Source organism: Chondrus crispus, genomic scaffold (assembly GCF_000350225.1).
Source record: "Chondrus crispus Stackhouse genomic scaffold, scaffold_194, whole genome shotgun sequence".
Taxonomy (NCBI): Eukaryota; Rhodophyta; class Florideophyceae; order Gigartinales; family Gigartinaceae; genus Chondrus; species Chondrus crispus.
The window spans coordinates 21,663-34,487 of NW_005179061.1; the positions used below are offsets into that span (position 1 = coordinate 21,663).

General features: G+C 53.9%; 5 protein-coding genes; 2 read left to right on the forward strand and 3 right to left on the reverse strand.

Moving 5' to 3' along the window:
- Positions 1–1,749: 1,749 nt before the first annotated feature.
- Positions 1,750–2,402, reverse strand: CHC_T00003539001 (hypothetical protein). XM_005714670.1 is given in 2 exon segments: positions 1,750–2,162; positions 2,163–2,402. 1 exon segment carries the CDS (start codon positions 2,400–2,402, stop codon positions 2,163–2,165), a length of 240 nt encoding a protein of 79 aa, XP_005714727.1. The 3' UTR covers positions 1,750–2,162.
- Positions 2,403–3,428: 1,026 nt separating this feature from the next.
- CHC_T00003540001 (hypothetical protein) lies at positions 3,429–3,688 on the forward strand. XM_005714671.1 is given in 2 exon segments: positions 3,429–3,614; positions 3,615–3,688. The coding sequence occupies 1 exon segment, from the start codon at positions 3,429–3,431 to the stop codon at positions 3,612–3,614; it is 186 nt and encodes a 61-aa protein (XP_005714728.1). The 3' UTR covers positions 3,615–3,688.
- A 1,613-nt stretch (positions 3,689–5,301) lies between these two features.
- On the reverse strand, positions 5,302–6,075 carry CHC_T00003541001 (hypothetical protein). XM_005714672.1 is given in 2 exon segments: positions 5,302–5,850; positions 5,851–6,075. The coding sequence occupies 1 exon segment, from the start codon at positions 6,073–6,075 to the stop codon at positions 5,851–5,853; it is 225 nt and encodes a 74-aa protein (XP_005714729.1). The 3' UTR covers positions 5,302–5,850.
- A 975-nt stretch (positions 6,076–7,050) lies between these two features.
- CHC_T00003542001 (hypothetical protein) lies at positions 7,051–7,236 on the forward strand. The gene has a single exon (XM_005714673.1). The coding sequence runs from the start codon at positions 7,051–7,053 to the stop codon at positions 7,234–7,236; it is 186 nt and encodes a 61-aa protein (XP_005714730.1).
- Positions 7,237–8,887: 1,651 nt separating this feature from the next.
- CHC_T00003543001 (hypothetical protein) lies at positions 8,888–9,661 on the reverse strand. XM_005714674.1 is given in 2 exon segments: positions 8,888–9,436; positions 9,437–9,661. 1 exon segment carries the CDS (start codon positions 9,659–9,661, stop codon positions 9,437–9,439), a length of 225 nt encoding a protein of 74 aa, XP_005714731.1. The 3' UTR covers positions 8,888–9,436.
- Positions 9,662–12,825: the final 3,164 nt, after the last annotated feature.

Consider the following 12,825-nt stretch of genomic DNA (forward strand, 5'->3'; position numbering starts at 1 on the left):
CACTGATCCCTCCCATTCCCTTATAAGGTAGAGACACGATAGGCATCAGTAAACGGAAGGTATCGATCTTGCACCACACTTACCTAGTTACTTAGTTACTTTCTTTTTTTTACTTTCTTCCTACTTTCTTCCTACTTTCTTCCTACTTTCTTCCTACTTCTTTCTGCTTTCTTTCTGTTCTCTTTCTGTTCTCTTTCTGCTTTCTTTCTATTGCCTTTTTATTGTATTTGTATTGTATTTGTATTGTTCCTCCTCTCCTCACCAACCTCGTCTTGTCTATGTTCATCTACTTGTTCGTCTCCGTTTCGATCGAGTTCAAACGCGCACGGGTCTTAGCGACAAACACTTTTCTCTCTCCTCTCGCTAAACCTATTCCTTTTACACATTACGCAATCCAAATACTCTAAAACTAAGCCTTTCGCCCTTCCAACGTCTTCCCGCTGCCTCCCCCCCCCCCCCCAAATCCATCATCCTGCACACTGCCTCTTGCTCACGAGACCTCCCTCACCCGCTACGCTCCCTACTGCCTGCCATCTCGGCTTCCCGGCACGCACAGCAGCCCGAGGCGTTAGCGATGACGTCCCCACGTCCCCACGTTCCCACGTCCCCACGTTCCCACGTCCCCACGTTCCCACGTCTCCACGTCCCCACATCCTCACGTTTTTACCCTTTTACCCTCCCCCGTAGTACACAGCCCAAAATGTGGCGTTCCGAAGTCCGCGACAGGAAGCAGCGGGACCAGCGAAATGCGTGGAATCAGGGGAGGCGGAATGCAAATCGATCGTATGCATTTAATTGGTTGGATCTGTCCCGTATGGCGCGCAGTGACGTCATTTGTCGAGGGGTTTCGGACCCTAGAAACCGGGATCGGGAGCGGAAGACACCCGGAATCTGGAATCGATGAACATGCCTCCAGACGTCCGCCTCCAGACGTCCGGCTGAAAACACGTTTCACACTTACTGACAAATGCAGACACGCACCGAGGGTCCTTCCAGGCAGAAATCATGCTTGAATCACGATCTCACCTGCGCTCATGCGCTCATGCGCTCATGCGCACGTCAGATCATCCACTCACGGTCTGTCTCTCCTACGATAAATGTCGACTCTCACTTCCACCCTCAGACAAATGCACCTCTGTACATCAACAGAACAAACACACGTGATGCACCGGACTGCGCGCCTCCCTTTCCCTTCCCGACATCCACCTTAACCCACCGCACCGACCGCACTGACCGCACAGACACCTCCGACACAACCGCTTCAACCTCGGCTTCCATTCTGTTTGGGCCGTGGTTCACGAATACGAGTCCTCTCTTTTGAAAGGTAAGTCTCGCACTGGTGTCCCGGCGACCGCACCAAAGAACATATGTGAAATGGGCGGCCTCCTTGCCTGCGAGACTTACCGCAACAGCGCTTGAGAGAGATGCTGTTGCTAACGCGAGTCACCGCTTGTTTTTTCGGCGCTTTTCGTTCTTTCTGTTTGTATTTCTTTCCTATTTACACGACGCACTGGCACTGTTTCTTCTTTTTTTGCCGTGCAGGCAACGGACTGGCACCCAGACGTTTTGCTCACGTTCCAGGACGTCCATCTTGGCCTTCCGGGTCAAGCACGCCAGAGGTACGGTTTACACGCAGACATATAGGCAGAAGAAAGAGCGATCTGAAAATGCGGTTTGGTGTTTCTTCTTTCTCTTCTTCTTTATACACGCAGGTGAATGTTATATTAAAGAACTGGGTTTAGATTTCACATGTACGGTACAGTGTAGTAAGAGTCTTTATTGGTAAGAATAGAGGTGTTAAACGTTTCAAACGTTTCGTTCGCACGAAAAGGTTTGCCAGCAAAGGAAGAAGGGTAGAGTCTGCAAGCGCGGAAAATTGCGAAACACAGAGGCGGAAGCAAAAGGTTACCGAGAATGACACACGATAACAACTGGCTGTTGTGCTGATTGCGTGAAGAGTGGCGGCTGTCGGCGCGGCATACTTAACCTTTGGGGTGGTACGGACGGGCGAATGGTATCTGCGGTTTTGATACTTGTTTCTTGCCAGTCACACGCCTCCCGTACCTCGCATTAACCCCGCCCCCGTTTTGGCTCTCGACGGCGCCGTCCCCTTGTGCCGCGCCCGTTCTCCACCAACCCCTTTTGCCTCCTTGACCCCCTACCTACTGCCGTCGTCTCATGCCAATTGTCCGGCACTCACACCATCGTCGTCTACGGCCCTCTGTTCTCCCTCTTCCGCATGCTCTCTCCCTAATACGACCTCCGTTGCCGCAGCAGAGTCCCCTTCCGATCTCCCCTTCCCACCTCTCTGTGACGCTGTCATCGATTTCATTGAACACCCCCCAATGTCCCCAATGTCCACGCGCCCCTTCCCCTTCCAACCGCAAGTGGCGAGCAAACATCCTCGAGTGCTTCAATCTGTTCTCCCTCTTCCGCATGCTCTCTCCCTAATACGACCTCCGTCGCCGCAGCAGAGTCCTCTTCCGATCTCCCCTTCCCACTTCTCTGTGACGCTGTCATCGATTTCATTGAACACCCCCCAATGTCCCCAATGTCCACGCGCCCCTTCCCCTTCCAACCGCAAGTGGCGAGCAAACATCCTCGAGTGCTTCAATACAGTCCCCATTCCCTCCCATCTCCTCAGTCGACGAGTATGCAATGATTTCCAGCGCCCAGCATCCCCAGTTTGTCCCTCAATTCACTCCGTCGGAAGAACATGCTTCGCATATGACCTTTCTCACAAGTTCCGCACCGCCCACATCCCGCCCAACCCGCCCAACCCGTGCTGGAAACCGGATCGGGAGCGCAACACACCCGGAATGTAGCACCGCCCACATCCCGCCCAACCCGCCCAACCCGTGCTGGAAACCGGATCGGGAGCGCAACACACCCGGAATGTAGAATCGATAAACATACCTCCACCTCCAGACTCCCGGCCGAAACACCTTTCACACTTAAAAAATGCGGAGAGCGCGGAGAGCGAGAGCGCGGAGAGCGCGGAGAGCGAGAGCGCGGAGAGCGCGGAGAGCGTGGAAAGATTGGAGCGCGGAGAGCGCGGAGAGCGAGAGCGCGGAGAGCGCGGAGAGCGAGAGCGCGGAGAGCGCGGAGAGCGTGGAAAGATTGGTCGTAAGTGCACGTACCCAGGGGGCGTGTTCTCGACGTGGACACGTTTCACATCCGGATCTCGAACACCTGACACAGTACCCTTGGTACAGTACATGGCAATCACAGCCATGTACTGTACTGTGCGCGTGTGGAGGTGAAGGTACCTACTTTTAAAAAAGTAATGTTTAACCAAAGTGCACAATGGTGCGGTGAGCGATGATCGCTCACACGCAGAAGCGAGTTTTTTACTTGTTCAATTCACTGTAACATGCAAGCCGCGGACAACCTTCAAATTATAGAAGCAATGTTGATTGCGAGGACAAATGCATACCTTTAAATACCGTTGGTATCCACACTGTGTCGCCGCAGAGTCCGCTGTTTGGGTGAGAGGAGTTCGTGGCAGAGTGGACAACCGGTTACTGGTGGTGCAGTTGACACTCTGCGCCTGCGAGGCCCTGGGTTCGATTCCCGCCCGGTGCCCAACTTGGTTGCGTGCCCAAGTTGGTTGAGCCACTTGGGCACCCAACCAAGTTGGCCCGGGCAAAATTCGTAGCTTACCTAGTTACTTAGTTACTTTCTTTTTTACTTTCTTCCTACTTTCTTCCTACTTTCTTCCTACTTTCTTCCTACTTCTTTCTGCTTTCTTTCTGTTCTCTTTCTGCTTTCTTTCTATTGCCTTTTTATTGTATTTGTATTGTATTTGTATTGTTCCTCCTCTCCTCACCAACCTCGTCTTGTCTATGTTCATCTACTTGTTCGTCTCCGTTTCGATCGAGTTCAAACGCGCACGGGTCTTAGCGACAAACACTTTTCTCTCTCCTCTCGCTAAACATATTCCTTTTACACATTACGCAATCCAAATACTCTAAAACTAAGCCTTTCGCCCTTCCAACGTCTTCCCGCTCCCCCCCCCCCCCCAAATCCATCATCCTGCACACTGCCTCTTGCTCACGAGACCTCCCTCACCCGCTACGCTCCCTACTGCCTGCCATCTCGGCTTCCCGGCACGCACAGCAGCCCGAGGCGTTAGCGATGACGTCCCCACGTCCCCACGTTCCCACGTCCCCACGTTCCCACGTCCCCACGTTCCCACGTCCCCACGTTCCCACGTCCCCACGTTCCCACGTCTCCACGTCCCCACATCCTCACGTTTTTACCCTCCCCCGTAGTACACAGCCCAAAATGTGGCGTTCCGAAGTCCGCGACAGGAAGCAGCGGGACCAGCGAAATGCGTGGAATCAGGGGAGGCGGAATGCAAATCGATCGTATGCATTTAATTGGTTGGATCTGTCCCGTATGGCGCGCAGTGACGTCATTTGTCGAGGGGTTTCGGACCCTAGAAACCGGGATCGGGAGCGGAAGACACCCGGAATCTGGAATCGATGAACATGCCTCCAGACGTCCGGCTGAAAACACGTTTCACACTTACTGACAAATGCAGACACGCACCGAGGGTCCTTCCAGGCAGAAATCATGCTTGAATCACGATCTCGCCTGCGCTCATGCGCTCATGCGCACGTCAGATCATCCACTCACTGCGCACGTCAGATCATCCACTCACTGTCTGTCTCTCCTACGATAAATGTCGACTCTCACTTTTCCACCCTCAGACAAATGCACCTCTGTACATCAACAGAACAAACACACGTGATGCTTAACCCACCGCACCGACCGCACTGACCGCACAGACACCTCCGACACAACCGCTTCAACCTCGGCTTCCATTCTGTTTGGGCCGTGGTTCACGAATACGAGTCCTCTCTTTTGAAAGGTAAGTCTCGCACTGGTGTCCCGGCGACCGCACCAAAGAACATATGTGAAATGGGCGGCCTCCTTGCCTGCGAGACTTACCGCAACAGCGCTTGAGAGAGATGCTGTTGCTAACGCGAGTCACCGCTTGTTTTTTCGGCGCTTTTCGTTCTTTCTGTTTGTATTTCTTTCCTATTTACACGACGCACTGGCACTGTTTCTTCTTTTTTTGCCGTGCAGGCAACGGACTGGCACCCAGACGTTTTGCTCACGTTCCAGGACGTCCATCTTGGCCTTCCGGGTCAAGCACGCCAGAGGTACGGTTTACACGCAGACATATAGGCAGAAGAAAGAGCGATCTGAAAATGCGGTTTGGTGTTTCTTCTTTCTCTTCTTCTTTATGCACTCAGGTGAATGTTATATTAAAGAACTGGGTTTAGATTTCACATGTACGGTACAGTGTAGTAAGAGTCTTTATTGGTAAGAATAGAGGTGTTAAACGTTTCAAACGTTTCGTTCGCACGAAAAGGTTTGCCAGCAAAGGAAGAAGGGTAGAGTCTGCAAGCGCGGAAAATTGCGAAACACAGAGGCGGAAGCAAAAGGTTACCGAGAATGACACACGATAACAACTGGCTGTTGTGCTGATTGCGTGAAGAGTGGCGGCTGTCGGCGCGGCATACTTAACCTTTGGGGTGGTACGGACGGGCGAATGGTATCTGCGGTTTTGATACTTGTTTCTTGCCAGTCACACGCCTCCCGTACCTCGCATTAACCCCGCCCCCGTTTTGGCTCTCGACGGCGCCGTCCCCTTGTGCCGCGCCCGTTCTCCACCAACCCCTTTTGCCTCCTTGACCCCCTACCTACTGCCGTCGTCTCATGCCAATTGTCCGGCACTCACACCATCGTCGTCTACGGCCCTCTGTTCTCCCTCTTCCGCATGCTCTCTCCCTAATACGCCCTCCGTCGCCGCAGCACAGTCCCCTTCCCACCTCTCAGTTACGCTGCCATCGCTTTCGTTGAATACCCCCGCTCTCTACCTAATACACCCTCTGTCGCCGCAGCACAGTCCCCTTCCGACTTCCCCTTCCGATCTCTCACACCATCGTCGTCTGCGGCCCTCTGTTCTCCCTCTTCCGCATGCTCTCTCCCTAATACGACCTCCGTCGCCGCAGCAGAGTCCTCTTCCGATCTCCCCTTCCCACTTCTCTGTGACGCTGTCATCGATTTCATTGAACACCCCCCAATGTCCCCAATGTCCACGCGCCCCTTCCCCTTCCAACCGCAAGTGGCGAGCAAACATCCTCGAGTGCTTCAATACAGTCCCCATTCCCTCCCATCTCCTCAGTCGACGAGTATGCAATGATTTCCAGCGCCCAGCATCCCCAGTTTGTCCCTCAATTCACTCCGTCGGAAGAACATGCTTCGCATATGACCTTTCTCACAAGCCCCACATCATGGTCACCGCTCACAATTAAATTGATTCCAATACCCTACAACCTAACCCCCAATTTCTCCAGTTAACGTTCCGCACCGCCCACATCCCGCCCAACCCGCCCAACTCGTGCTGGAAACCGGATCGGGAGCGCAACACACCCGGAATGTAGAATCGATAAACATACCTCCACCTCCAGACTCCCGGCCGAAATACCTCCACCTCCAGACTCCCGGCCGAAACACCTTTCACACTTAAAAAATGCAGACAGCGGGGAGAGCGAGAGCGCGGAGAGCGCGGAGAGCGAGAGCGCGGAGAGCGCGGAGAGCGAGAGCGCGGAGAGCGCGGAGAGGAGAGCGCGGAGAGCGCGGAGAGCGAGAGCGCGGAGAGCGCGGAGAGCGTGGAAGATTACAGAGAATGGGAATTCATGGGAGAGGGCCAAAATGTCGGCAAAAATATGTCGTAAGTGCACGTACCCAGGGGGCGTGTTCTCGACGTGGACACGTTTCACATCCGGATCTCGAACACCTGACACAGTACCCTTGGTACAGTACATGGCAATCACAGCCATGTACTGTACTGTGCGCGTGTGGAGGTGAAGGTACCTACTTTTAAAAAAGTAATGTTTAACCGAAGTGCACAATGGTGCGGTGAGCGATGATCGCTCACACGCAGAAGCGAGTTTTTTACTTGTTCAATTCACTGTAACATGCAAGCCGCGGACAACCTTCAAATTATAGAAGCAATGTTGATTGCGAGGACAAATGCATACCTTTAAATACCGTTGGTATCCACACTGTGTCGCCGCAGAGTCCGCTGTTTGGGTGAGAGGAGTTCGTGGCAGAGTGGACAACCGGTTGCTGGTGGTGCAGTTGACACTCTGCGCCTGCGAGGCCCTGGGTTCGATTCCCGCCCGGTGCCCAACTTGGTTGCGTGCCCAAGTTGGTTGAGCCACTTACCTAGTTACTTAGTTACTTTCTTTTTTTTACTTTCTTCCTACTTTCTTCTTACTTTCTTTTTTTTACTTTCTTCCTACTTTCTTCCTACTTTCTTCCTACTTTCTTCCTACTTTCTTCCTACTTTCTTCCTACTTCTTTCTGTTCTCTTTCTATTCTCTTTCTGCTTTCTTTCTATTGCCTTTTTATTGTATTTGTATTGTATTTGTATTGTATTTGTATTGTTCCTCCTCTCCTCACCAACCTCAAACGCGCACGGGTCTTAGCGACAAACACTTTTCTCTCTCCTCTCGCTAAACATATTCCTTTTACACATTACGCAATCCAAATACTCTAAAACTAAGCCTTTCGCCCTTCCAACGTCTTCCCGCTGCCTCCCCCTCCTGCACACTGCCTCTTGCTCACGAGACCTCCCTCAGACCTCCCTCACCCGCTACGCTCCCTACTGCCTGCCATCTCGGCTTCCCGGCACGCACAGCAGCCCGAGGCGTTAGCGATGACGTCCCCACGTCCCCACGTTCCCACGTCCCCACGTTCCCACGTCCCCACGTTCCCACGTCCCCACGTTCCCACGTCTCCACGTCCCCACATCCTCACGTTTTTACCCTCCCCCGTAGTACACAGCCCAAAATGTGGCGTTCCGAAGTCCGCGACAGGAAGCAGCGGGACCAGCGAAATGCGTGGAATCAGGGGAGGCGGAATGCAAATCGATCGTATGCATTTAATTGGTTGGATCTGTCCCGTATGGCGCGCAGTGACGTCATTTGTCGAGGGGTTTCGGACCCTAGAAACCGGGATCGGGAGCGGAAGACACCCGGAATCTGGAATCGATGAACATGCCTCCAGACGTCCGGCTGAAAACACGTTTCACACTTACTGACAAATGCAGACACGCACCGAGGGTCCTTCCAGGCAGAAATCATGCTTGAATCACGATCTCGCCTGCGCTCATGCGCTCATGCGCTCATGCGCTCATGCGCTCATGCGCTCATGCGCACGTCAGATCATCCACTCACTGTCTGTCTCTCCTACGATAAATGTCGACTCTCACTTCCACCCTCAGACAAATCCTCTGTACATCAACAGAACAAACACACGTGATGCACCGGACTGTGCGCCTCCCTTTCCCTTCCCGACATCCACCTTAACCCACCGCACCGACCGCACTGACCGCACAGACACCTCCGACACAACCGCTTCAACCTCGGCTTCCATTCAAGGTAAGTCTCGCACTGGTGTCCCGGCGACCGCACCAAAGAACATATGTGAAATGGGCGGCCTCCTTGCCTGCGAGACTTACCGCAACAGCGCTTGAGAGAGATGCTGTTGCTAACGCGAGTCACCGCTTGTTTTTTCGGCGCTTTTCGTTCTTTCTGTTTGTATTTCTTTCCTATTTACACGACGCACTGGCACTGTTTCTTCTTTTTTTGCCGTGCAGGCAACGGACTGGCACCCAGACGTTTTGCTCACGTTCCAGGACGTCCATCTTGGCCTTCCGGGTCAAGCACGCCAGAGGTACGGTTTACACGCAGACATATAGGCAGAAGAAAGAGCGATCTGAAAATGCGGTTTGGTGTTTCTTCTTTGTCTTCTTCTTTATGCACTCAGGTGAATGTTATATTAAAGAACTGGGTTTAGATTTCACATGTACGGTACAGTGTAGTAAGAGTCTTTATTGGTAAGAATAGAGGTGTTAAACGTTTCAAACGTTTCGTTCGCACGAAAAGGTTTGCCAGCAAAGGAAGAAGGGTAGAGTCTGCAAGCGCGGAAAATTGCGAAACACAGAGGCGGAAGCAAAAGGTTACCGAGAATGACACACGATAACAACTGGCTGTTGTGCTGATTGCGTGAAGAGTGGCGGCTGTCGGCGCGGCATACTTAACCTTTGGGGTGGTACGGACGGGCGAATGGTATCTGCGGTTTTGATACTTGTTTCTTGCCAGTCACACGCCTCCCGTACCTCGCATTAACCCCGCCCCCGTTTTGGCTCTCGACGGCGCCGTCCCCTTGTGCCGCGCCCGTTCTCCACCAACCCCTTTTGCCTCCTTGACCCCCTACCTACTGCCGTCGTCTCATGCCAATTGTCCGGCACTCACACCATCGTCGTCTACGGCCCTCTGTTCTCCCTCTTCCGCATGCTCTCTCCCTAATACGCCCTCCGTCGCCGCAGCACAGTCCCCTTCCCACCTCTCAGTTACGCTGCCATCGCTTTCGTTGAATACCCCCGCTCTCTACCTAATACACCCTCTGTCGCCGCAGCACAGTCCCCTTCCGACTTCCTCTTCCGATCTCTCACACCATCGTCGTCTGCGGCCCTCTGTTCTCCCTCTTCCGCATGCTCTCTCCCTAATACGACCTCCGTTGCCGCAGCAGAGTCCCCTTCCGATCTCCCATTCCCACCTCTCTGTGACGCTGTCATCGATTTCATTGAACACCCCCCAATGTCCCCAATGTCCACGCGCCCCTTCCCCTTCCAACCGCAAGTGGCGAGCAAACATCCTCGAGTGCTTCAATACAGTCCCCATTCCCTCCCATCTCCTCAGTCGACGAGTATGCAATGATTTCCAGCGCCCAGCATCCCCAGTTTGTCCCTCAATTCACTCCGTCGGAAGAACATGCTTCGCATATGACCTTTCTCACAAGCCCCACATCATGGTCACCGCTCACAATTAAATTGATTCCAATACCCTACAACCTAACCCCCAATTTCTCCAGTTAACGTTCCGCACCGCCCACATCCCGCCCAACCCGCCCAACTCGTGCTGGAAACCGGATCGGGAGCGCAACACACCCGGAATGTAGAATCGATAAACATACCTCCACCTCCAGACTCCCGGCCGAAACACCTTTCACACTTAAAAAATGCAGACACGCACCGGCGCACCGAGGCTCCTCTCCCAGCAGCGGCGGAGAGCGCGGAGAGCGCGGAGAGCGCGGAGAGCGAGAGCGCGGAGAGCGCGGAGAGCGAGAGCGCGGAGAGCGCGGAGAGCGAGAGCGCGGAGAGCGTGGAAAGATTGGAGATGCCAGGGACAGTAGGGATGGTGGGAGATTACAGATTACAGAGAATGGGAATTCATGGGAGAGGGCCAAAATGTCGGCAAAAATATGTCGTAAGTGCACGTACCCAGGGGGCGTGTTCTCGACGTGGACACGTTTCACATCCGGATCTCGAACACCTGACACAGTACCCTTGGTACAGTACATGGCAATCACAGCCATGTACTGTACTGTGCGCGTGTGGAGGTGAATGTCATGAGAGCCATACGTGCACACGTAGCACACGCACGACAGCGCAATTAGATCATCTTTATTCACCGCCGTCTCACTGATCCCTCCCATTCCCTTATAAGGTAGAGACACGATAGGCATCAGTAAACGGAAGGTATCGATCTTGCACCACAGGTTATGGACCCGAAAATCGCCCCACTGCAAGACGATCAAAGGCACCTCGAATACCGCCCCGGACCAGGTCAAGACGACAACACCACGGCACCCACCAGCCCCGTCGCCCCCGTACTAAGTCCGCGCACGCGCGTAGAGGCCCTTGTAAGCGCTCCGGCCACCGTCGTAGAGCCCGAAGAAACCGCTCCGACCACCACCGTAGAGCAGGAAACCACAGCTCCGCAACACCGCGTCGAGCCCACCCCGATCGCCAAGTCTTCAACGCAAGAAATGGAACCCATAACTCCGTCGATCGACACAAAAATGCTTGGTCACCTCCCCGCTCTCCTCAGCGACGGGACCAATTACGGCATATGGAAACAAACATTGCAAGACATCGCGATCATCAACAATGTCGAGGCAGCCCTTGATGCACCACCGCCGCCCATCACAAGCGAGCAGCATCACATCTACAGGAGAAAATGCGCATTCTTGCGCATGACCATAATGACAAGCCTGCCATCCGATCTAGCAAGTACGATAGACCTAGAGTCCACCGTCACACCGCAACAACTGGTTGCCGAAATCACGGCCCACTTCACGGACTCCACCCCGACTACGCACCTCATCCTAAAACAAGAAGCCCAGCGAACCAAGCTGACGGCAGGGGGAGACATCGAAGACTACATCGCAAAACACAGGAAAATCCGGATGAAAATGAGAATGGCCCGATACCCCAGCATCCAGCAAGATGAAGCAGTCACCATTGAATTCATAATCAACGGCCTCAGCTCGCACCCGTCACTCCGCCACCTTGCGGACATGTGGATCGCAAACAACACAGTCCCCACCAACATCAATAATCTCGCACAACGCCTGAAGGCAGTACAAGTGCGAGACGAAGAAAAGAAGGCCAACCGCGACCAAGAACCACAAGGCATGCCCCACCCGACGCCATGGGTACCAGAGATCAACACCCCGCCCCCGCCACCCCGCTCACGCGGCAGAAGGCCAGGAAGAGGCGCCCCGTACCAACTACGGCAAGCCCAATGGCGCACCGATCCGCCCCGCCAAAATCCTCTGCCTCACCAAGGCACGGCGACCCCAATGCCCCGCAGTAAGCAATGGACCACCCCCATTAACCACAAGCGGCCTCCCGCGCGCAGCACCCATCCGCAGCGCCAGACCACCACAGGACAACTCGCCAACGCCGACGACGAGTATGACGACAGCACTGTATACCAGGCCCTCGAGGAGGAAGAACCTGAATGTAAGCATTATGCTCTCGACTCAGGAGCCCACCCGTCTCATGTCAGAAAACCAACACGCCACATGAGGCCACTACACCGAATAATACGCACTAACACGGCCACCAACACAACCCCTCCCGCCACACATAAGGGGATGCTCCACATCCCGACCGGCACGAATAGACAGATACGGATCCCTGCCATTGCCAACCCCGCACTGCGCGCCAACTTGCTCTCCGTACACGACATTGCAGTGCAATGGGGAGAAGTCAGATTCACACCCACACAAGCACTCATCCTAGATACGAGCATAAGCCCACCGCAGACTGTAGCCAAAGCAAAATTCTCCAAGGGAATGTACTACCTGCAAGTACCCAAGGAGAAAGGAAATATTATGGCAGCAAGGACCGCCCCCGCAAGACAAATTACGCCCACGAAAGCACCGAAAGCCCAAAAAAATAGGACGACGGCCAAACCTACACCAAGCAGCATACCAACACTCGGACAAGTGGCGCCGACAGTAAAAAGAATACCTCTGCATGTAGCGCACAACCCCGCGCCACCGCCGTACACTCCGGCACACCCCGCAGTCGAACGGGACTTCCACCATTACCATGTGATATTCAATCACATACGCCCCGCCACGCTTCAAAAAATGGCAAAGCTCGGCCTGTTGCCCAACCTCCCACCCACATTGAGACAAAGACCCCCACGCATGACCTGCTCAAGCTGCGCAGCCGCGAAACAACAACCGGCCCCGCACTACCCAACCACACACAGATACCCAGTAGGAGCAGCGTTCAGCAGTGACATATGCGGACCGTTCAACCCGCCCTCACGCCAAGGAAACAAGTACATACTCACGATAATTGACACGAAATCAAGATACCTCATTGTCGACTTCTTGGAATCACGAGCTGAGACACCGCACCGACTGAACAAAATACTTACA

Coding starts and splice junctions, on each gene's coding strand:
- CHC_T00003539001 (XM_005714670.1), bottom strand. CDS start 2,402: ATGTTTGCTCGCCACTTGCGGTTGGAAGGGGAAGGGGCGCGTGGACAT.
- CHC_T00003542001 (XM_005714673.1), top strand. CDS start 7,051: ATGCATACCTTTAAATACCGTTGGTATCCACACTGTGTCGCCGCAGAG.
- CHC_T00003540001 (XM_005714671.1), top strand. CDS start 3,429: ATGCATACCTTTAAATACCGTTGGTATCCACACTGTGTCGCCGCAGAG.
- CHC_T00003543001 (XM_005714674.1), bottom strand. CDS start 9,661: ATGACAGCGTCACAGAGAGGTGGGAATGGGAGATCGGAAGGGGACTCT.
- CHC_T00003541001 (XM_005714672.1), bottom strand. CDS start 6,075: ATGACAGCGTCACAGAGAAGTGGGAAGGGGAGATCGGAAGAGGACTCT.